We start from the raw sequence: 24,274 nt of genomic DNA on the forward strand, positions 1-24,274 counted from the left end.
GTAGTGTGGACGAACTGGGCGGGAGATGATAATGGAGATCGGTCGCTGACATAGTTAGGTTGACTCTGTAATAAATGCGGCCTACTTGAGATCACAGAGGTTGCCTCAATAGCGATGTGGAATTTAAATGGCAAGAGGAAACACAATGTAACCTGACCCTCCATCTTGATGTAAATTGAGAGTATTAATGCATATACAACCGTGTCCGGCCATTCTCCACCTGTTTCTTTGAAATATAGATATCCTCTTAATACAGGTTTTGGACTCGTGGATGTTTGAAATTGTGGAGTATTTGGCTTAATCTTGGAAAGGGAATAAATTAATCTTCATAAAAGGTTTTTACACTGATATCTGGGCGGAAGACAAGGTTATTCCCATCTCCCTTTTCCAGGCCACCATTTCAACTGATTTTAAACTATGAAGCAGCATCAGAGTAATTGTTTGATATATATATACTCTATATACTGCCTGTATTCTTACCAGAACCATATGTGGATCTTTCACTGAGGTTAAAATGTTCCTACTTTTACACCATATAACAAGGAACGTATCCTTCTTATGTTTATGAATCAACCTTGTTAGAAACTAAGGTGTCTTATTTTTATGTTTTTACTTGTGGATAAGGCTTGAGACATGTGAAAGCATAATTGGCCTAGCAACAACCTATGTTGACATTTCTATCACGCAAATAATTACACACACTCAGGGTCACATGCACATCTAAGGAATTTTCTCTTACACATCCTCTCTCTCTGAACCACAGTAGCGTAACTGACTGGTTCTGACATGGCCTGGTGCTGGATCCACAGGAGTCCAGCATGACTGAGTGCAGGCTTGCCAAAACAGTCCATCTGCCTGCGGTCCGTTGGTGGCGCTGTGAGGAGTATCCGCTATGTGGTGTGCTTATGCTGGTCTCCTTAGCAAATTCTGTGAGACCATGCCAACTCTGGTGTTGAGAGCTATATTTACAAACAGCTGCCATGATCATTAATTCAGTCCAATCGCAGCAGGTGAGTATGGTTTGGAAGGCTTTATTGGAGGAAATGAAGATGTTCAAAAACATAGGCTAATACTTTGGGAAATTATGAAAAAGCAACAATAGACTTTGTAAGGTTTAGTCCATTTAATACATTTTAAATATTATACAAATTGGTCGTAAATGCAAATGTACAGCTGAGCACAAGCAGGCAAGCATTAAATGTTATTATTCCAAAGAGTAAACCGGGATACAATGCACCCTTACAAGAGGAACAGTCAGATTACCAACTGAAAAAAAAGTTTCTAAGATGCCTTGAAGGGAAAGATTACCTTTTTTATATTCTTTGATTCAGCAGATACATAATAAAGCATGTGGTCAAATGTGCTGAAACACCATTTTTTGCAGTGCTACAGCTTGTGAATTTTACCAGGCAAATTCGGAGCTGGCACAAACGTAATTCCAATAGATCATGCACCTGTCAGCCAAACCCAATCCAACAGCTATAATTTACCAAGAGGGCACGCAAAGATGAATTATAGCTATTTTAAAAAGATGAATTATAGCTATTTTAAAAGTATGTAATTACAATTATCTGGTGGTTACCTTCAGTGTAAGCTATTGCAGATTTTAATTTCTGTAGCTTTTTATTAATCAAATACATTTCACTAATGTTACCTTATGAGGAAGAGTTGCAAAGTTATTTTTGTTTTGTAACTGTCCCCACACTTGCAACAATCCCACCCCCTACCCCCTTTCCAAGACTTCCTCTATAAGGGGAAGACCAAGAAGCCAGAGAATGTGGAGTACTTCCAGCCCCCCATAAGGTTTCCCCTCTCCAGCTTGAGGTAGGCCTTGTCCCCCCTCTCCATAATCACCAGACCTGCGTTGGTGGCTGCTTCTCTTGTCACATCCTGGTCCCCAGCAAAGGCTGATACCATAGGCCAGCCATTTAGCATCAGACTAACCTATAGGACACACAAAGGGTCATTATGTTATTCATTAATTCGTCTGTGCAGTCAAATATTGACCAAGAATGTCTTGGATTTACTCTTTTTGAGTCTCTGCATACTCTGCTTTTGCATTGAGGATCTCTCACCTGTATGGTTTGCCTGTTGTAAGCCTTCACCACGTGAAAATTGAAACTGTATACACCTCTTCTAGGAGCCAAGAAGACACTACTCTCTTGGTCAAAGTGGTTACCCACATTCACCAATATCTTAGACAAGGAGAAATGTAGTGAGAACTATTGAAATACATATTGAAATCACCATGAATATAATGTTCATCTCATCTGTTATGACAACAGAGTTTAGGATAGCTTACCTGGTCAAAGTAAATGATCATGGTGCGATTGCTCATGTCTGTTGGCTCATGGTTGGTCTGCCGAGTGACGGAGAAGGCCACCCGCCCGGTGCCTGAGCGCACCGACATGCCCAGGGCGTTGCCTGCGGGCTCCGAGGATGGGGTGGAGTCACACACCACCAGACACTTCCCCTCCAGCACGATGGGCTCTGTGTCATTCTGGGCCCGGACTCCCAGGGGCCCCCACGACTGCATCAGGAGTCCCAGGAGCAGGGTCGTCAGCAGTCCAGCAGTCTGACGAGAGGCCCCAGCCTGCCTGCTCCACATCAGCCCTAGAGTGGCCATGGGATATCTGTTTCACTGCAGCTCCACCCGGGAGTAACTGAATTATTCTCTCTGTTGTGTGAAATCAAGTACCCTTTACTGCATTCATACAACTGCCTTGTAACTGCTGCAGACCTCAATTATTCTGATCAGGATATTGGGGAACCTGTGCATTTAAAACAAATTGCTACAACGATATAAAGAAACTTTAGCCCTAAGAATGGTCAACAGGTGGGTAGACTAAAGTCCAGAGATGCATCAGGTATTGTGTATTGTCAGGATAAAATGATAGCACACACAATATACAAAACTGTAAGTTACATGAGCAATGCTGCTGCGGTAGTGGTATTAATGACGTCTGAGTGGTAAGTAAATAGCTTTTTTTCTGTTGTCCTCCTGACTATCTTTGTCCGATTCTTTGGACCAAGGGGCCTCACTACCTCTTTGACTTGTTACAGAGACTACTGAAGGCAACGGGTTTAACAGCTTCAGTTGACAGCCATCATCATCCTGAGCAAGGCCTAGGAGAAACAGGGAAAGGAAAGGAGACAGAGAGGATTAAAGGAGTTATAGGTGGATTCTCATGACAACAAGAGAACAGGTGAGGAGGAGCAGCAGAAAGCGAGGGATAGTGAGGGATAGCAAGAGAAAAAGAGAAAGAGGGAGAGAGAGAAGGGAGGAGGAGGGCATGAGGTAACGCTCTGGATTGTTGTCAGCAAGAGGGTGAAACCAGCCAGAAGGGAGTGAGAACGAAAGAGAGAAAAAGGAACAACTCCACTGAGAGACCATCTGTCTTTCACACGCTTTCCCTCCCTCCTAACGTTCCACTACATACCCCCACCACCACCACCACCAGCAACCCCCCCCCCCCTCCAACTGCCTCTCCCTCTGCCCTCCCACTCCTACAGTCTATCCCCTTTTCTTTTTATTTCACTGTAACGATCCTGTAATAATTTTTTAAATTCTATCAAAATCTAAAAACATGCAGAGTCATCGGACACATAATAATTTAAATGCCATTTTTCAGCATCTAATATCAATTCCAGGTTAATACTTCAGTTTCTCAGTCTGAGAAGGATTTTGACACATAGTCCAATTTAATCAGTTAATATGATTTAATTTACTTTCAGTGCATTTACATACATCATTGAAGGATGTAAATCTACTCAACCTCTGTTTAAATCTTTCACATGTGAAAGTAAAAAAAATACTTTCAGCAACACCTGTAATAGTTCAGATAGATACATAGAGAGAAAGAGCTCATAGTTCAGATCTAATAGATCAGGTCGGAGTAGGCTCAAATGTATAACAGCATAACAAGGCATGTTAATACTATTTATGGGATATGGGGATGTGACATTCCATTTCCGAACATGACATAATAATTTTCCAATTTTTTTCAAATGCTTTCAGAAAACCTAGTAACAGAAACCATGAGTAAAGTATGGAAGTATGAAGTTACCTGTTTCAGCTTGAAGGGAGCAATGTATAGTTCCTATGAGCTCTGTGTGCCAGTCCTCCAGAGAAATGGAAACAGCCTTTGATCTGTCATGTGTGCTACAGTCCTTCTCACTATTTCAGCCACTGGACCCTCCCCTAAGAATCACCCGCCGACAGTCTCTCTCTCTCTCTCTCTCTCTCTCTCTCTCTCTCTCTCTCTCTCTCTCTCTCTCTCTCTCTTTCTCGCTCTCTCTCATTCGCGCTCTTTCTTTCACACACCCACACCAACAAACACCTACATACACACACATATGCCTTTTTGTAATGTTTAGATGTCCTACATTTACAGGTGTGAATACGTTTGGCTGAAAAACATTTACAGATGTGATTAACATACATGTTACAAAAAAAAAGAAAAGACAGGCACTATAATCACAATAACACAAACAAGACTGACATTTCTACAATCTCAATCACAAGACGTCAAGGATTTATTAAACTACCTGTCATACAGTGCACCTAAACCAAAATTCAGACGTATCAGTAGCTCCATACTTGAATTTCTGATATCACTAATACAGTCCTGTTTGTCTTTACAATGGACACTGTTCACTCGAGGTTGTCCATATAAAAAAAAAGTTTTTTTCCATCAAAAGCTTAAGCATTGTTGCTAAGACTCATGATAAACAATCAATACCTTGCCTGTTTTCCACGCAAAGGCGAAATTTAACCAAAATAAAATAAGAACCATAGGTGAAGCTATATAATGGGACAAGCAAAAAAAGGTAAAATGTCACTACCATGTGACAGTTTTGGGTACTGCCTTTTAGAAGGCCCCCCACCCCCCTGATGATCACAGGCCTGATTGTGAAATGTTGGGAGAAGATGGTTCATCACAAAGCATTGACAGACTCAGCTGTGAGCACTGTGTAGGACAAACAGGCAGGCAGCAACTCTTGTGTCCTATAGGCCATTGGTTCTCAATGTTGCTTTAGTGCCCCCCTTCTTTGCAGGTTTTCCTATACCTGACTGGACCTCTTAGTGGCACTCTTGATTAGCTTAACACACATAAGTTATTACATTAGTTATACCGAATTGTTCAAAACCATCATAATCACAATGACTTTGATCAGTTTTGCTTGCAGCCAACGGGGAGGGACTGAGCAGAGACCTGACTCAGAGGGGTCTGACATGTTGGGGACATCCTGACGATGGAGATCTGGCTGTGCAGGTCTGGCTTGTAGAGGCCAAAGCCCAGGCACACAGGCTGGGTGAACCTGGTGCTGAAGGTGTGCAGGTGGGTCAGCATGGAGGCGGGCCGCACCTCCGAAAATGTGATGGTGCCCGCATCGTAGTTGAGAACTAGGGCCACACGGCTGCCCTTCATCTGTGAAGGGAGACGGGTTTTCCGGCGATTGTGCCACACTGCCAGTTTCCTGTCGTGCTGCTGCGTGAGACTCCAAGACACCTGTCAATCATGAAGGAGACGCTGTCTTGAAGAGAATTATAGTATACACATAATGATTTCACAAATGAACCGGTAACACTGAATAATAAGTAAATTGAAGCAATTTCAAAATGTCTGTTAATAAAGAAAGAATCTTGCATGAATAAAATATCACATGAAATATTCTGTTATTGATTCAGCACCTTATTATTGCCAAAGGCTGTGCCCAGTTTGCCTTTTCTCTCGATGATTGGGTAGGTCACTGCAATGTCCCAGAAGCCCACAGTCTCCAGCTCCCAGTAGTGCGTCCCTGAGGAGAAGGTCTGTAAGGTCAGCACCTGAGACCAGTGGTCGAAGCGGTCGGGGTGGGCGGGCCGCGGCCTGCGGGTTTTAACCCTCTCAGCTGTGCGCAGGTCCGCGGAGAGGCTCAGGAGAGGGTGGGCGGAGTTCTGGTCCAGGCTAATTGGGCTACTTACTGCAAGGTGGAGGCAGAGAGTTGAAAGGAAAAAAGTGAAACAGAGGATGTAGCCCACAGCTTCTCAATCATATTTCTGAAGCCCCACTGCTAGTCCTGGTCTAAGTACACTTGACTGTCATTGTAACGAAAATGGCAATTTCTAATTCAAATTCATTCAAATCATGTGTTTCAAGCCAGGTCAGCAGAAAGATGAAAAACAAAGGGGGGACAGGACTGACAAACCCCCTGGCGTCAGGGGCAGAGATCCCATTTTATTGTAGGGGGGGACAATACACAGTCAAATTTCAGTGAGGAATTCCTGGGGGGGGTGGGACACAGGAAAATTGTGGATGACCCCGTCCCCTCCCCCTGCAACAAAGCTTTGCCATCAGTGGAACTGGATAAAGAGCAGAACTCTCCCAGGTAACAGTGGAGACACCTACACAGCTCTCTCTTGAGGTCGCTGAGGCAGCGCAGTGTCGCTGTGATGAACTCCCGGTACTTGTGCTCCAGGTACTCAAGGATGCGCTTCCGATCTATGTCCGCAGGCTTCGGGCTGAACACTGGCAAATTCAGGTCGTTCATCAGTCTGTACACCAGAGAGAAAACCTCTTAAACAATTCCTGCTCCAGACACACATTCTCTCTCTGTACACACACAGACACACGCATACCTACAAACCAGTGGCCATACCTCTATCCTTTGTAACTTCTTCTTGTTTCTATAAATTGATCAAAAAAATAACTAGGGAATCTAAAACTAACATATAATACAAAAATGCTACTGACTTACTTTGAGTCATCACACTGTAATGCCTGGAAGATACAAATAGGCCAACAGTAAGAGCCAGGATGTACAACCACAACCCTTAGTACTGTATGACATGGAACTTTATGTAGCTTCCAGTTATCATACAGCAGACATGAAAACATCAATTGATCATATCATGACAGTAATGAATCAAAATGGACTTTGCATGTATTAAAAAAACAGTCAAGAATGTTTCTTTTAAAGGCTCGAGGCAACATTAGAGGCTTGAGACTCGAAAAATAAACGTTCAATTTCTAGTCTTTTTTACACGTAGTAAGTTTCAATAACGCCATACCATTACATATCGACATTCAGACGTCGTTGTGTGGTGAGAACTGAAAATCGCGCTGCCAGCGCAGCCAGTGGGGAGAGGCCATTTTTTTTCAAATCTTTATTTATTGGTGGCACCAATAAATAAAGGGCTACGCTCTTGCGGCTAGTTTTAGCGCTCTTTTTAACGCCCAAAGTATCAAATAATGATGCAAATGTGCTAATATGGTGAAGTAAATGTCAATATTATAAAAATTGTCTTATCCAAAATATTTCCATTTTGATGCCCTAATGTTGCTTTGGGCACCTTTAAAACTCTCAATAGCCAATCTAATTACACCCCACCCCCCCTTCCGTGCTACAGAAGGGGGAGTGTTGATTGGCTGGAATTGTCTATGGCTTGAGTATTGCAGAGTCAGGACTGTGTACATAAACAGTTGTTTTTTGAGTGCACACACTGATTGGTCAGGTATTAGCTGATTTTACAAAAAGTCTAATGGATTAGAACCACGGACTCCGCCTTCGTCTTTGCTTTCCATGTGTCATGAGTCCAGTGTGCTGATTCAGTCCTCACCCAGATAAGTAGGAAGGGGTCTCTCTCCTCCAGCAGTGCGGTGACGTAGTGGTTGATGGCCTCGGTCTGGGTCAGGTCGGCCCTCAGCCTGCCCCCATCCTCTTGTAGGCTCTGCAGGGCCTCCAGCCTCTCGTGCTGGGTGCTCTCTGTGAGGGCCGACACCAGCTGCTCCACCCGCTGCTGAAGCCCTGAGCTCAGCCTATCCGCCTGAGCCTTATCCATCTCTGCAGACTCCTGAGTGGTATAATCCCCCAACCCAAGTACCAGGCTTTAGATACGAGGCCCAAATGACTACACATCAGTGACCAGTGTTCTATGATTTTATGAAGTGAATATGTGTGGTAGTTTAGATGTGACATATAGTATATGATAGTATTGTATAGTATAGTAGTATGAAGTATTGTACATTGCACAAAAACACCCAAACTTTGACTGACACAGAGAGAAAAGGAGGCTGAATGGGAGATTGTTTTGTATTTGCGCAGTTCACTCACAGTTAATGTTCGGATTGTTTTCTCATGTCCCTTGAGCATCTTCTCTCCTTCTTTTATTTTATCCTGCGTTTTTTGTAGAAGGCCTTTTAACGTGAACTGAATACAAAATGCAAACAGTTCAGACATAATAAATGTGTACAGTATATGCATGCACACACACAAAGAAACAGAACTGTAGGTTCTTCGAGACACAGATTGTTAGGTAAGAGCACATTCCAGTAGCCTGTGAGTGTCAGCTGGAGCTCACCTTCAAGTCCTCCTCCACCTTCTTTAGGGCCCTGACACGATGCTGGCGATGGGCCCCTTCTAGAATGCAGTCTGCACACAGGTACAGGCCATCATCACTGCAGAGGTAACGAAACAGCTCCTTGTGCTGGGGACACCTGTGGAGGAAACAAGTTGCTATGGTAACAAGGTATCCTTTAGGACCAAACAGATACACACTGACAAAACTCATGTGAGAGACAACCATGTATAAAATTAGGTTTAAATGTGGGTGTGAGGGATTACTGTGTTTGAAACCTTCAAAACTGATCTAAAGCGTAGACCAGCTGTTAAATGCAACTTGTGTTCTGACATACTCTTGTCTTACATGTCTTAACGACATAAATGGTGTCAATAAAAAACTGATCTAAAGCCTTGGAAATTCAGACCAGTCATGTGGATTCAAACAGAAAACAGGAGAGTGTCGTGTTTGACTCCAGACTACATTCTTGTCACAAAGTATAAAAATCACTTCCAGCTTGGGACAGGACTAGTCCACTGCCTACCTGCGGCAGGACAGGTCTCCCAGTGGCTCCACCAGCAGGTGTGAGCTGAAGGCAGGGCAGTCCAGGTGTGGCTGCAGGTGCTTGGTGCACAGGGAGACCTCACAGCGCATGCAGGTCTTCACCGCCACGGCACGGCCCTGACGACCACCACCATCACCTTCATCACAACCATCACCATCACTTCCACTGTGACCATCCTTCTGCCCCGTGGGCAGGCAGCAGTCGCACATCACCACCCGCTGCTCCTCCTGGCATTGCAGGCACACAAAGCGGCTCTTTCTGCCTTCTTGCTCCGCCCTGCGGGTGCCCCAGGCCTCTCGCACACAAGATTGGCAAAGGCTGTGGCCGCAGGGCAGCAGGTGGGCCTTGTTGAAGAGGTCACGGCACATGGGGCAGGTGAGTTCCTCGTCCATTGAGCCCATGATGATGGCTGTTTCAGCCCAGAGGTGAGAGAGAGGAGAAAACCAGTGAGTTATCCCAGAGAGTTAAGAACCAGTGAGTTAGCTCAAAGAGAGTAGATAACTTACTGAGATTTAAGAGACTATGTGTAGGTGTGTGTAAGACACTTCATCTGACGTTTCCTGTTCCAGTGGCGATCACTCAGACCTAACCCTAGACCTGAACATTTTAAACCTAGCCCAGAGTTTTTTTATCACTGAAACCGGAGGTGTTTATACTAAAATAACAGTGTAAGAGTGGAACTTGACAAGCAGCATATGAAGGAGAGGCTATTAATCAAGCACTGCACAGTGCACACAAAATTTTGCGCACCCAGATAAAAAGCTCCAGTTGTAAAAAACAAAACAGAACAAAACAAAAAAACAACTATTGACTATTTAGGAAACCTCAAGGTAAATCATTGAGCGTGGATATGTTCATTGGGTATTTACTGACATGACTAAACTGCAACCCAAGTTAGACAACTGTAATATCATCAATTAGCTTACGGTAAATTGACAGTCAAGTCTGTCAAGTGAAGGTTTCTCTCTTTCTCTTTCAGTTCAATTAAGTTGAAATAGACTTGCTTTATTGACATGACTATAAGAAACAGTATTGCTGAAGCAGGACAAATACATTAAGGCTAGGCTATTTAGGGATTAAACAGAAATACATTTTTTTTTCTCTTTTGTTACCCATGTCATTTTAATATCAAGGTAGATAACTCAACAATGCTAATCTACCGACAAAGAATCAAAAACTAAAGTAAATTTGACGTAACCCCTGATCTTTTCGATAGCTGGAAACATCCTTGTCTCCTTCAGAAACTGGGACTTCATTAGCAAAAACACATCATTTTTACTCGTACTGAGGAAATATACAAGAGACATACATACATAAGCATTATTGTTTTATAAGGACAACTACAAGACACATTCAAAAAAGATGTTGTTGTCAGATAGTAGTGACATTCTGAGGCTTTCTTGTGTTTCTAATTTATGTGTTATGCAAAGTATTAAGGCCAGGTGCCACAGTGTAAAGTAAACACTACTAATCAGTTTGCAGCTCCAGGTCCAACTGCTCATTTAATCTTCCCTTTCAGTAGGTTTAAATCCTGTTTATATGGACCTTAACATTCATTCATTAGCTCTATGTCGGGAAAAGAAAACTATAATTAGAATTCCACTCTGAATTTTCCTTGAAGAACCTGATCCAGTTTCATAACATAACAGGTAGTGATACTGACCTGACAGCCTTTATTACCTCAACCCAATCCCTACCTGTCACACATTGAGGATCAAGAGATCAGCCTTTCCAACTGCCGGCTGCCGGCTTTGACCGGCTAGCCACATGCTCGTGGAAGTCCTGGCTAACAAACTGAACATTTATATAAATGTCTTGTGTTCTGGAGAGCTGAATTCAGAAGGAAGGCTTACCTGTCTGGGTCCCACCAATGTTGCCTGTCAGAGTTTGGTCACCATCAAGCCTGGTCCTGGTGAAGCTGGTCTTGGTGAAGTGCACAGGTCTGAGTGAGTGAGTGAGTACTCCAATGCCTGGCTTATCCCACTCCCATCGCTACTTAACCTGAGAGGCTGACCTATGAGTGGTGGAGCTACTGAGCCATGACAGTCACATGACCTCCTATCCACCAGAGAGGAGGAGGAGGGGAGGAGAGGGTCAGGGGAGTGTCACTTTGGGGGGATGTGGATGCACCAGTGAGATTGTGTGTCTACAAAAATGTGGATACAATCATAAACATGATTTTAATGTGTAAATGTATAAAAATTGACATACAAGATTATGACATTTTGCTTTATAAATGACAGTTGAGCAGTGCATAAATGTATGTATGTTATGTGAATTAATTACCGCCTTGTTTCCCAAGGTACAACAGAGCTAATGTACATTCATCTACACTGGTCAATACTTAAATTATATTCTTTTTTTCTAACACTTGATAGGACATTAAAAACCCCACAAAGGTCAGTTATTTCACAATCCTGGTCAAATGGATGGCCTTTTTTCCACACAAACATTTAAGATGAGTGAGAGGTGTGGCTCATCATGTTGTAAACCCTGAATGTAAACAGAATCTGGGATTGAGCCTTCAAGACAAGAGCGCATGACAGTGATCAAAATGATCATACCTTCAAAGTACAATACTGGTACCATTCTTACTCAAGTGCAACAGTCTGCAGTCATCTTTTACATAAACTAAAACTTAAACTACAGAAACTGTAGAAACAGTAATTTTCTACAGTTTCTTCTTTACAGTTATTGAGATAAACAGACACAGGTCTAACTCTGTAGGGATCCTTTCTCATGTTGTCAGACACTTACAGTACTGTGCAAAAGTTTTAGGCAGGTGTGAAAAAATGCTGTAAACTAAGATCGCCATCAAAAATGATCGCCATCAAAAATGGAAGTGTTAACAGATTATTTTCATCAATTCTTCATAAATTAACAAAATGCAGTGAAGGAACAGAAGAAAATTCTAAATTAAATCAAAATTTGGTGTGACCACCCTTTGCCTTCAAAATAGCATCAATTTTCCAGATACACTTGCGCACAGTTTTTGAAGGAACTCGGCTGGTAAATTGTTCCAAACATCTTGGAGAACTAACCACAGATCTTCTGTGGATGTAGACTTCTTAAAATTCTTCTGTCTCTTCATGTAAACCCAGACAGACTCCATGATGTAGAGATCAGGGCTCTGTGGGGGTCATACCATCACTTGCAGGACTTTCTGTTCTTCTTAAAGCTGAAGATAGTTGTTAATGACATTGGCTGTATGTTTGGGGTTATGTTCCTGCTGCAGAATACATTTGGTGCCAATCATACGCCTCCCTGATGGTATTGCATGATGGATTAGTATCTGCCTGTATTTCTCAGCATTGAGGACACCATTCATCCTGACCAAATTTCCAACTCCACTTGCAGAAATGCAGCCCCAAACTGGAAAGGAACCTCTACCATGCTTCACTGTTGCCTGCAGACTCTCATTATTGTACCTCTCTCCAGCCCTTCGGCGAACAAACTGTCTTCTTCTACAGCCAAATATTTCTACTCATTTGACTCATCAGTCCAGAGCACCTTCTGCCATGTTTCTGCACCCCAGTTTCTATGTTTTCGTGCTTAGTTCAGTCACTTGGCCTTGTTTCCTTGTCGGGGTAGAGCTTTTTGGCTGCAACTCTTCCATGAAGACCACTTCTGGCCAGACTTCCCCGGACAGTAAATGTCTGTACCTGGGTACCACTGGTTTCTGCCAGTTCTGAGCTGATGCCACTGCTTGAAATCTTCGAAGGTAAGTAAGCTTGATGTGTTTTTCATCAGCTGCATTAAGTTTCCTTGGCTGACCACTGCATCTACGATCCTCAACGTCTTCTTCAAAAGAGCTTGAACTGCACATTTTGAAACCCCTGTCTGCTTTGAAATCTTTGTCTGGGAGAGACCCTGCTGATGCAGTATAACTACGTTGTGTCTTGTTGCTGTGCTCAGTCTTACCATGTAAATGGATAAAAAATAAACATTTATCGTTTACGTTTTTCAAAGCATTCTTAGTTCATAGCATTTTTTCACACCTGCCTAAAACTTTTGCACAGTACTGTATATTAACATTTTGCGTCTGTGAGTGGCAAAAACCATTGGTTTACTTTGACACAGATGCTTGTCCCATGGAATAACATTGTATAGCTGTTTTGCTGATGGCGGTTATGGCATTCTAACTGAACTACTTGAGCAATTTTTAACACATTTGTCCCTAGTAAGAATTTGGACCTAAAAATATGGGAAAATTTAACCCAGGTTAAAATTCCTGATGTGGTGGTCAAGACACAAAAGTGCACAAATATGACTGAGTGAATTGTGTTTCAAGATTTGTAATTACTGGACCACATTGTGTGGGCTAAGCCTGAGGTGTTTTTTTCTACTGGTTACTATTAAAGGGCCAAGCATCATCTCTTCTTGTGTAGTGAACTTAATGCACGTTTGAGATTAGTCGATTATCCTGCAAACCAATATTGCCACACTTGTGTTATGTTCTATAATGACAAAAACAAGGAAGAAAAAAAAAAGTCACCTGGCAGAAGGTGATGTCTGTCTCTCATTTTCGGACTTCTCTCCCACCTTTTACTTGTGGGCCACCCAGAGCTCTTTCAACACCACTAAGGTACTTGACCATTTTGTTATTCATGTCATGGTGTCTGCAGTTGTCCTTGAGTATGGGCATTTCTGGCAAGGCGCCCTCCTGGTTTGAATCGTACCTCACTGGGTCCTAGTTCAACGTGTCATGGCAAGGTCAGCTGTCTGTACCTCACCGCGTCACCACTGGGGTGCCCCAAGGCCACATCTCTTTGCCATTTACATCACCTCGTTGGGCCCAATCATCTGCTTGCATGGTTTTTCCTATCTCTGTTATGACGATGATGGTCAACTGTTTCTGTCTTTCCCTCCTGAGGACACCACTGTTTCAGCTCAAATCTCGGACTGTCTTGCTATCCACATGGATGAAAAACCACCACCTTCAGCTGAACCTGGCCAAAACGAAACTGATGGTCTTTCCAGCCAAACAGGTCATCCACCACGATATCAATATTAACTCTTTATCTCTTGTTCCATCCAAAAAAGCAAAAAACCTCAGGGTCATTATTGATGACCAACTGACCTTCACGGCCCACATTGCCTCTGTCTCCAGGTCGTGTCGCTTTGCACTATACAACATCTGCATAATCAGGCCATACCTAACCCAGTATGCCACCCAGCTGCTGGTGCAAACCTGGGTGAGTTCCCGCCTTGACTACTGCAACATCCTCCTAAAGGGCCTGCCGGCATGTGTAGTGAACCAACTACAGATGATCCAGAATGCGGCGGTGCGTCTGGTGCTCAACCAAACATCAGAATCAGAATCAGAATCAGCTTTTATTGGCCAAATTAGTTTGCACAAACAAGGAATTTGTCTTGGTGCAGTGGCTCTCAGTGTGCTTACACATATTACACATATACTGTATACATCACAACATAAAACAACAGTGCAAATCAGTACAACAGTGCAAAACAATACAATACAACAGTGCAAAACCATACAATACAACAGTGCAATGGTCAACAATCCAATATGTCTTAAAAAAATATCCAAGGAGTATATAAACAATAGTGCAAAGTGGAGAGTCCAGGAAGAGCAGGCATAAATAAATACTATATGGTATTGGGTTATACAGGAAGGGTGAAAAAAAATAGATATGGTTGCTGGGGTAATTCTACATTGGTTATTTTTACAGTGCCACAGACGAACTGTTCTTGTTTCTGGAGGTCTTGGCAAACAGAGATCTGTAGCGCCTACCAGAGGGGAGGAGTTGAAACATGTTGTGTCCAGGGTGGACATAGAGGGCACATGTCACCCCGCTACTCATTGAGCTCCACTGGCTGCCGGTAGCTGCTCGCATTAAGTTCAAGTCACTTATGCTTGCCTGCAGAGTGCTTGCTGGTTGTGCTCCCACCTACCTAACTGCTCTTGTAAGGGCAGATGTTACACCCAGGAGGACGCTGCGCTCGTCTAGTGAGCGTCGTTTAGCACTGCCACCTGTGCAAGCACGGCAATCCAGACTATTCTCATTTGTAGTTCCACGTTGGTGGAACGAACTGCCTAGTACTACCAGAGCAGGGGTGTCCCTCTCTACCTTCAAGAAGCTTTTGAAGACCCAACTCTTCAGAGTGCACCTTCCTTCCTAACTGGCACCTTGACTAGTGCTTAACTTGTACTTCAGCAGTTACATTCCTGCACTTCTTTTTCTTTCTGTGTCGTTTTTCTATTTGTTATGTAAAGTAATTCATTGTTACACCAGGTTTTTTATTGCTCTTAGCTTGAATGTTCTCTCCCTTGTACGTCGCTTTGGACAAAAGCGTCTGCTAAAAATGACTAAATGTAATGATTCAGGACATGGTACCTGTTGTTGCATTTGTCTACTGCAAAGCCTTCCCCTCCCTCTCAATCAGCATCTCAATGGGAGTGTCGTCCAGGCAGTCTCCAATGGTGAGGAGCGCCATTGTTTTTCTCCAGACGGACTTGCGGAGAGGCTCCACATGATGCTTTACGTTTCCCCTCTCTGACTCATCGATCAACCCCGCAATGCAGGAATGACCAGCAGGATGGCATGAGGCTCTGGCAGAGCCAGTGTCACACTGTGGAGGATAGTCTTCTTTTTGTCCTATATGACAGTGTTTCCGGCAACCGCTCGCCTTCCATCCTGGAATACTCTAGCCTGGAATACTTACTGAAAAAAATATATGACAAAAACAAGGAAGAAAAACAAAACTCACCAGGCTAAGTCTGTCTCTCATTTTCGAACTTGGCCAATCTATGCTTTATTTTGTCCTCCATGGCATTTTGTTTTTTCTCCTCTCACTTTAAAATGCTCGGGTAAAGCTGGTAGTAGCCCTTGTTTTCTGTAGCAATTTTTCTGCAGCAATGCTGTGACCTGTAGTCCTTGTTGTTTTTGTTGTCAAAGATGTGGATGCGGCATCCACTCTTTTCAACAGCATGTTTTATCAACGACTTGCCGTCCTCAGTGTACTTCTGGGTTGGCTTTCCATTCAGTCTACTACCTATAGTGAACAAGATCCTTTTGATTCCCATAAAGGCCCACCCAGTACTCTCAAGAAGTCTCTGGTTGCTTTCCAGTTATGGGAGGAGTACTCAGCACCAAATGGGAAAAAGAAAGGAGTAAGGCATGTGGACCTGGCTGGCACAATATATACAGTACATCGTACAATCTCTAGCTAGGCTTACTCTTGTATATCTGCATGGGAGAATTCTGGTGGCCACCAGTGGTGTACTGGGAAGGCAAGATAGGGCTAGTAGAGACTTAATACACACTTTGTTTTGATGGTCCACCGGCATACAGATGCCGTGACCCACCCTTATTTGTCTGTGTATGTCCGATATATGGTTGAATGGTGATATTTGTATTCACTTTGTTTGGGTTTAAAGGTACAATATGCAACAATTATGCTTCAGGATTAGGGTTAGGATAAGCAGTTTAACCTTAAAATAACAGCTTAAAAAAAATTGGGGCGCTACAATGATATTTAATATGGAAGTTCGCATCGGTGCCATTGGCATAGCAAGGTCGATAGGCATATAATTGCGTTCTGTAGTTTCGCCTGCCGCAGCCCGCCGACCTGACTTGTTTACCTTCTACCGATCTAGTAAGTAGCTTATTTGCCGTCTTGCTTAGTCTTGTGTTGCACTTGCTAGATGTTTGACTGTGTAAGGACAGTCGTTGAGTAACTAGTTTGTCATAATGTCAAAGTCAGCACATTTCAAGATATTTCGTTAGTTTTAGCTGCTAGTATACCTTTAGCGAATAGCTATTAATCCTTATTGCACCTTTAAGCAACCTCTTTTGTTATGGAAAATACTTTGTCATGAAGCCAATAGAGGGTGGTGTTCAGCACACATTATATTAAATGAGTAATCCACTAATAAAGATTGAGTTCCTTGATACACTTTTTGATTCAGCAATATTCTCCTCACAATCATTAAGTTATAGTGCGTGTGCCTAAAAAAATGCACAGACCTTGCTCTATAAATGGGAACGAAATTGGACCGAAGCCATGCACTGTTCCAGCTAATTAACGCATTGATCATTGCTTTTATGAAGATGACAATACTTGAAATCTGTCTGAAACCTAAATAATATCACCAAATATTCAGGTTGAAAGAAAACGTTATAGCTTAGATTATCCCAAAATGTCACAAAAGAACTAGGATTAACATAATGGGCCTACCCTGATCTTTAGAGGAACACACGATACTCATCCAGAATTAGCTGAGGGTCTGGAGCTTAAAATAATCAATCTAAAAGGAAAGAAGCATCCGTACCCTCAAATATATGCAAAAATCTTCTACTTTGCAAGATTTCGGTCAGAGACCTCCAAGGCATGAACAGGAAGCGAATGAATGCAGCGGTGCAAATGGTTAAAGAGTCAAGAGAACTGCAGTCCTAAATTTAAGTTTAAGTTAAAGACTGTCCAAAGACACAAAGAAACACTGAGCACCGCCGATACTCAAAATATACACAAATAGATCAAGCAACAATATAAACTAGAAAATGCATTTCCTGAAGGAAATACCAGTGCATGAAATGCAAAAGTTAAGAAAGAACGAATAAAAGAAAAGTGAAAGAAGGAAGGAAGAAAGGAAAGAATAGTAAAAGAAGGAAAGAAGAAAGGAAAGAAGAGTGAAGAAAGAAAGAAGAGTGGAAGAAGGGAAGAAGAAAGGAAAGAAGAGTGAAGAAAGGAAATTAGAGTGGAAGAAGGAAAGAAGAGTGGAAGAAGGAAAGAAGAAAAGAAAAAGGTAAGAAGAGTGGAAGAAGGGAAGAAGAAAGGAAAGAAGAGTGGAAGAAGGAAAGAAGAAAGTAAAGAAGAGTAGAAAGAAGGAAAGAAGAAAGGAAAGAAGAGAGGAAGAAACAAAGTAAGGAAAGAAGAGTGAACAAGAGTGGCTCTGGCTAAAGACAGTAAAGAGAGAGTGAAAATATTGAAAGAAGGAGAAAAAAAGAGTGAAGCAGAGAGATGGAGTGTGAGAGAAAGTAGAGTGAGAGTGATAGAGAGAAAAAAAGTAGAGTATGGAAGGTGTCTATTAATATTCCTAGTTATACAGTTGAATGGAGAGGTACAGAGAGAAGAGGACCCTTGGAGGCTTGCCGCAGGTGTCAGTGAAGCACAGGTGCAAGCCAGTTTAATTACCCTATTATGATGTCATAATGGCCCAATGTAAGTCAATGGGAAAATTTAGATTCGTTTTTCTTTAATAACTTAAAAAGTATAACGTTTAGAAAAGTGAAAAAGGTAAGAAGAATAATAATAAGAAGAAAATGCCTAGGAATAACAATACAGGGCATTTAATGCACTGTAATAAGAAGAAGAAGCCTAGGAATAACAATACAGGGCATTTCATGCACTGTAATAAATGCAAAGTAAACATCAGGCTCCAACTGTCATAAAACATAAAAGCATATGTTTTATTCAAAATCCTCCTTAAGACCTAGTGGTTGCAGTGTACCCAAAATGTGAAACCAGAAAAGTTCTCTCTGTCATAACTCCCTGTCAGCATCACCCTCTCTATGTAGAGTTATCTGCTTTGTGCCCTGGAACCTGAGGAAATAAATGGGATGTGATTGATTATTAATATTCAAGTCTTTGCACCTAATGGAACTTTCATGTTCCATAATTCTTTGTCTAATGGGGCGGGTTTTTAAGAGAAATGGCTCACTATTTTCTTTTTGTTTGCTATAAATATTACAAAAGGCTTTACATAGACTGTAGCAATGTGTCAGATTCAAGTATGTGCCTTTGCTTACAGAATTTGTTCTTAGAGGCGAAAGCCGGGCACGTCCCTTAAATCGAGGATTTTAATCTATTGCTAGTGCCACCTAGCGGTTTGTAGTAGTAAAATGCAACTGTTGTGGTCCTGGAAGAGAATGTTTTGAAAGTCGCCTGTTTTTAGGGCAGTGGTTCCCAAACTTTTCATGGCAGGCGTCTCACATTGAGAACTACTGTCTTAGGGAAAGGTGGGCTTTTTTTTTTTTTTTTTTTACTTCAAATACAATTTCTGAAGTTAAATCCATCTTCTTCAGTCAATGACTTGCATTTGCATATTCACAGTGAAGGATTACATAAAGTACCTAAGGTTTTAGGTCGCTCTGCACTGAATCCTTTATTAAATTAGTTGGATTTTAAGGAAAATGCCTGACTGGTGGAAATGTTATTATACACATGTAAATGTAAATACACATATTATTCAGTTAAGTGAATTGCTGGTTATATTGGCCAGTCAAAAACGGTTCCACTTATTCAGACATGATCAGCAGTCATTATGACATGATCAGATGGTACATTCTCTTGTCACAATAGCAACTGGACAAAGTGGTAGTGACATCAAGGTATTAACTAAACATCTCTAGGCAAAACATAACATGCAAAAACATGTTACTTGGGATTCACCACTTACTGTAGGACAACATGCATTAAATAGACTCAGAGGCCAAGTATTCTTATGGGGAATGCAGTGATCTTTTTGCCTGTGTGTGTGGACATGCAATTGATAAAAGTTATTGTGGGTGTGCTTTGTCCCGGCTGATATGGTCTTGTGTTCATCTTCCTCTCTACCTTTAAGCACTTGGACATGCATTGTTTTGCATGAAAGGTGCTATACAAAAAAAAGATTATGATTATTATTATTATTATTATTATCATGCGACTGAACAAAGTGTGTCATGAAATGACACTGAAATGACTGACTGTCAGAAATGTTGACACATTAATGCATATATTGATCGAATGGTTTGATATGCATGTGTTCACCTCTCTATATCAATTCATCTGTGTTCTTGGTAATTTCCGGTCATCTTGAGAAAAAAATATTGTTCAACCTTGAAATTTGAAATTTGACTGTATCAGAAATATGTTATACAGAAACATTTCATTTCTAGTAAAAGAAAACTGCGATTACCTTTCATGCTAAATCCTTATGTCTGTCCATTGTTTATCATCTGTCATGTCTGTCCATTGTTTATCATTTACAATCAGCTGATTTCCATCAGCAACGGCACAGAAGCCTTTCTTCTTTATTCTTGTGAATTTTCATGAGACGAGGGACATCATTACCTCTATGTATGACAATGACTGCATGATGGAATGTGTGTTACAGGGGTACATGAATTTGCATCTGTGTTTGTCTTCCTTAGTTCTGTCCCGCCCTTTGTTATTTGTGGATGCAAACCGTGCCTGTGGATGCAAACCATGGCAGCTTTGCTATCTTTGTTATCTTAAACTTCACCGCAAAGCAGCCTTGTAATGCTCACTCATTGCAAAACCGTTACGTTGCATACAGCAATCCTACTGCACATCCCTGACCGTAAACATGCTTTACAGGAAGCTTCGGGTGAAATTCTAAAAAGGAACTGTTTACAGTTAAGAGAAGTTATCCACTCTTCAGGCCACCAAGATCTACACCTCTTAGCACTGTGAAGGGGCTTGGTGATCAGACTCCTTCTCAACCTTCTTTGGATTACCCTACTCGGCACAAGCCAGACGATGGCCAACAAAACAGGTTTCTGTCCATTAGCGCAAGAAGATAATGCCTACTACTCACACATTTTAGGAATCACAGTGAACTGGATCATCATCTTTATCGGGCTGCCTGGAATCATTACAGCCATTTATGTACTGCAGCGCTTGGTGAAGGTTGACCATGAGGCCCCTGTGTTCCTCATCAACCTCCTCGTTTCAGACCTCTTCCAGATTGCAATCACAGTCGTGTTCAGCCTGAGCCGGTTCTTTGACCAGACCGCACCAGTCTCTGTGGCGGCACGCTGCATTTCAAGGGCCATTGTGCGACTGGGGATCACAGCCAGCTTGGGGTTTATGGTGTGTATATCTGTGGAGAGGTACTTGACCGTGGCCTATCCCATATGGTACCGGAACCACCGGACTGTGAAGTGCTACATCGTCATGTCGCTTTGTGTCTGGGTAATCTCTGCACTATATGCTCTTCTGGATTTCATACTTGTACAGGACCTACAAGAGTCTCAGGAGGTATTCTCAGTCATTCTTCTTACACCGGCCTTACCACTCATTGTGTTCTGGGTGCTCACCCACAAGGCTCTGAAGCACTGCAGGTCCATACAACGAGACGAGAGCAGGAGGATTATGGGGACCCTTGGCCTGGTCCTGGGCATATACATGGTCCTTTTCCTTCCATTCTGCATCAGGAACCTTTACTACATCCTGGCGTCAGTCAATAAACAGCACACATCTCATGATCCGTCGCTGGTGGTCACCATGGCTCTGACGTACCTGAGCCCCCTCGCAGATCCCTTCCTGTACATATTCATGAGACGGGACATCACAAACATCATTGGCATCTCACTCTGCTTTGGAAGGCTGTTTAGGAGAGCCAGGTCTGAGGAGGAATCCAGGCAAACAACACACATTTAGAATATGGGAAGCTCACAGTAACATAAGGGTTGAAGGTAAAAAAGTTCAGTGAGCTATATAAATCAATAAAATTGAATTGAAAGATCTGAGGAATCGTTAAAAAGGATCGTTATATGTTAACATTTTGTCTTTATTTAGATATACATCTTAAGGAGGATTTATTTAAAAAACAATAAATCTTGCATCTCTTGCTTTGAATGTAATCCTTGGACATGCTGACTAAACAGGACATGTCTTGGATTTTTTTTTTAAACTTCAGTTCATACTGAAGACACTTAGCTGAAGCATCATGAAGAAGGGGTCTGAGTAGCTATCACTAAAATGTCCTGTACTGCAGAGTTGAATAAATGCTCAATTTAAGTAAATTCTAGTAAGTTTTGTTTTGTGTCTGGTAAATGAATGCTCGTGGAATACCTTTCAATTGGTAATCTTTGTAAAATGTGTTACACCAAAGGTTCTGATAGATTTTGATCTATTAATGTAATGCTTTAGGTGTACTTTCATATGTAATGTAGGGGTTTGAGAGAAACATACTACCTTTGTCTGAATACATCTAAATATAAGTCTGTTTTCTGGCAGATTGTCACTGTGAACTGATATACAGTACAATGCTGCTACTAAATATATTTTGCACATGTGTGTGTCAGAAGAAGCCTTAAGATATACAGTTCTGAGGGTCAATGGTAGTCTGGGAAGTCCCGCCCCACTTCTTCCGGCCAAATTGATTTTGCCTCTGCACTGGGTCTGGCCAAATTTGGATAGCCGTTCATTTCAAGATTTCCACAATCCTTGGAGCCAATCACAAACTGGCTTTTGGCTACCTGGCGCACCATTGGCGGATTTAAACTTACCACGGCTACGTTACAAAATCTACTGCACGGAGAGTTTTTAAACATTGGACATGGTGGCCGCCGAAGCACCGCAAAACTTCGATAAGGCAAGTTTTCTTTGAAAACAGAACAGAAACTTGCCCTGGAACAATTCATACAGAAAAAATATGTGTTTGCTTTATTACCGATCGTTGTATCGTTGTATAGTATCGTTGGTCTGATTGGTTAAAGGCGTGTCCAATTACGTGAGTGAAGTGGATCGCTGATGATAGTTGGCCAGACTAACTGAGCAAATGCAATGCAGTGAAGGGGCAGGGAATTCCCAGACAAGGTCAATGGGCCATTCTAGGGTATATAGGTCTAGATAGAGCCTCCAACTAGGGAGAAGTCCAGATAGAGTCGAACACCTTTGGCATGAGGCCTGGCAGCTTGCACTGACCTTCAGGGTGGAACATTATATCTCATGTTGTTGTTTTCATCTTCCTTATATGGGCAGCTCCTGAACATGTAAATGCTGTGTGCACCTCTTTTTATGTTTGGTTTACGCCCCTTTAGTAGTATAATTGAGGCTTCTCGGGCATAAGGTGCAGGGACACCTTGAAGCGATTAGATGAGACATTTTGGAGACAGAGTAACACGCTTCAACCAGCATCTGCTCATCCAAAGACTCTGAGATCTGTTGTATCGTCTGTTTAGGGAAACAGCTATCTTTATTTTCAGTACAGTTTAGTTCTGTTTAGAAATGCAATGCAAATAACAACACCAACAACTGTAAGGTAAATTAATTCAATTTGCTTTCAAAAACAATTAAAGGTACTGAGTAGTTTACTACTTTACAGTGAGTTATTAGCAATAGAGAGTGTAACTTAAGTAGCCTAACTATGTATAAACAAATATATTTGACACTGATACAGTAGTTGCATCTTATGTCAAGATGTACAAAAGCAAGTCACCCAATGTATGGTTTCAATGGACAACAAAGGTGTACATACATTTTTACAAACCTGAAAATGCATTTAATGGATGGTCAAAAAACATGTATTTATAGTTTCAAAATGTTGGCCTGAGGGTCAACCAGCATTTAAAAAAAGAATTTTAAAAAGGGGATAATTTTCAATCAAATACCATCTTTTAGGCCCCTCCCAGACAGAATAACATTGTAATAAAGTGTCTGGAGTACACTAGGCCTACTTAACATTATGAAGCCAATAACTTCAGTCACACCACGCAATGCTGTAAAGTTGATTCACGACCACGGACGTGTAAAGTGTTCCCTACTTAGACTGTTCAAAACCTAAACAAAGTATAATCTGTTTTAACCAATGTTATGTACTGCCCACTGTCTCTAGTAGGCCTACTGTATTAGCACTATCAAGTGGGATAGGTGTAGAGAAGCCGGCTCTAGTCTCCTGAATGTTTGTCAGCTGCGCCTTGTTACGTTTTGAAACGACTACCCCAACACAGTGCTCCACAGTCGCAGAGGGCTAAATCGGTGCAGACTAGACGAAATCACGAGCGCAGAAAGACACAGCAGGGTAATAGTGAATGATTTAATTACATTGCACTGGATAACTGTCTTAAAGTCACTTCATGAGCAAATGCATGGTCCTGACTGCTCAAGCCACTGACATTGTTTCACAGTATCCCTGTGACCATACCGTCACGGTCATTATCGGGGAAGAATGTCCGGATTGGACAAAGAGACAGACGGACAGACACCCATCGCTGCCGCAGAGCACCCAACACAGGCTTCAGTCGACTTGCAGGCCGCTTTCACTAAATACAAAGAGAGACGAACGGGAGGGGAGGGGTAAGGGGATGACAGGAAGACGAGAATCCAATTCTTTTTCAATACCGCATATAGGCTACGATCAGCCCCGCGCCCCCGCCTCCTTTTCTCTCTTTGAGTAGGCTATTCGGTGAACAATGGCCCGGTGTAATTACGTATAGCCTATATGAACATTTATTCCCTAATTTAAACGACGTTACAAGTAAATAATTTAGTGTTTAACGTTTCGCCTTGCAGTCAAATACGGCTGCGCATCTTTGTGGCTCAATGCCGAAAAAGGCGATGTTGATGTCCCGACAGGAACGCTGTCTGTCTGAGATCCTATCCGATTATTTCAGAAAGAACTATCAAAGATC

At 42.1% G+C, this 24,274-nt stretch overlaps 3 protein-coding genes across 3 annotated transcripts; 1 reads left to right on the top strand and 2 right to left on the bottom strand.

The window, feature by feature from the left end:
• Nucleotides 1-1,746: 1,746 nt before the first annotated feature.
• cbln12 (cerebellin 12) lies at nt 1,747-2,626 on the bottom strand (the record flags this gene model as incomplete). The annotated part of the gene is made up of 3 exons (XM_080837587.1): nt 1,747-1,944; nt 2,076-2,195; nt 2,303-2,626. 3 exons carry the CDS (start codon nt 2,624-2,626, stop codon nt 1,747-1,749), a joined length of 642 nt encoding a protein of 213 aa, XP_080693713.1.
• Nucleotides 2,627-5,174: 2,548 nt separating this feature from the next.
• Nucleotides 5,175-9,289, bottom strand: trim110 (tripartite motif containing 110; the record flags this gene model as incomplete). The annotated part of the gene is made up of 7 exons (XM_080836200.1): nt 5,175-5,513; nt 5,696-5,967; nt 6,393-6,538; nt 6,742-6,764; nt 7,604-7,837; nt 8,345-8,480; nt 8,868-9,289. 7 exons carry the CDS (start codon nt 9,287-9,289, stop codon nt 5,175-5,177), a joined length of 1,572 nt encoding a protein of 523 aa, XP_080692326.1.
• Nucleotides 9,290-20,396: 11,107 nt separating this feature from the next.
• LOC308363390 (psychosine receptor-like) lies at nt 20,397-21,299 on the top strand (the record flags this gene model as incomplete). Its single annotated transcript, XM_080836201.1, has 1 exon — nt 20,397-21,299. The coding sequence occupies one exon, from the start codon at nt 20,397-20,399 to the stop codon at nt 21,297-21,299; it is 903 nt and encodes a 300-aa protein (XP_080692327.1).
• Nucleotides 21,300-24,274: the final 2,975 nt, after the last annotated feature.

This window comes from Sprattus sprattus (assembly GCF_963457725.1).
Source record: "Sprattus sprattus genome assembly, chromosome: 4".
Taxonomy (NCBI): Eukaryota; Metazoa; Chordata; class Actinopteri; order Clupeiformes; family Clupeidae; genus Sprattus; species Sprattus sprattus.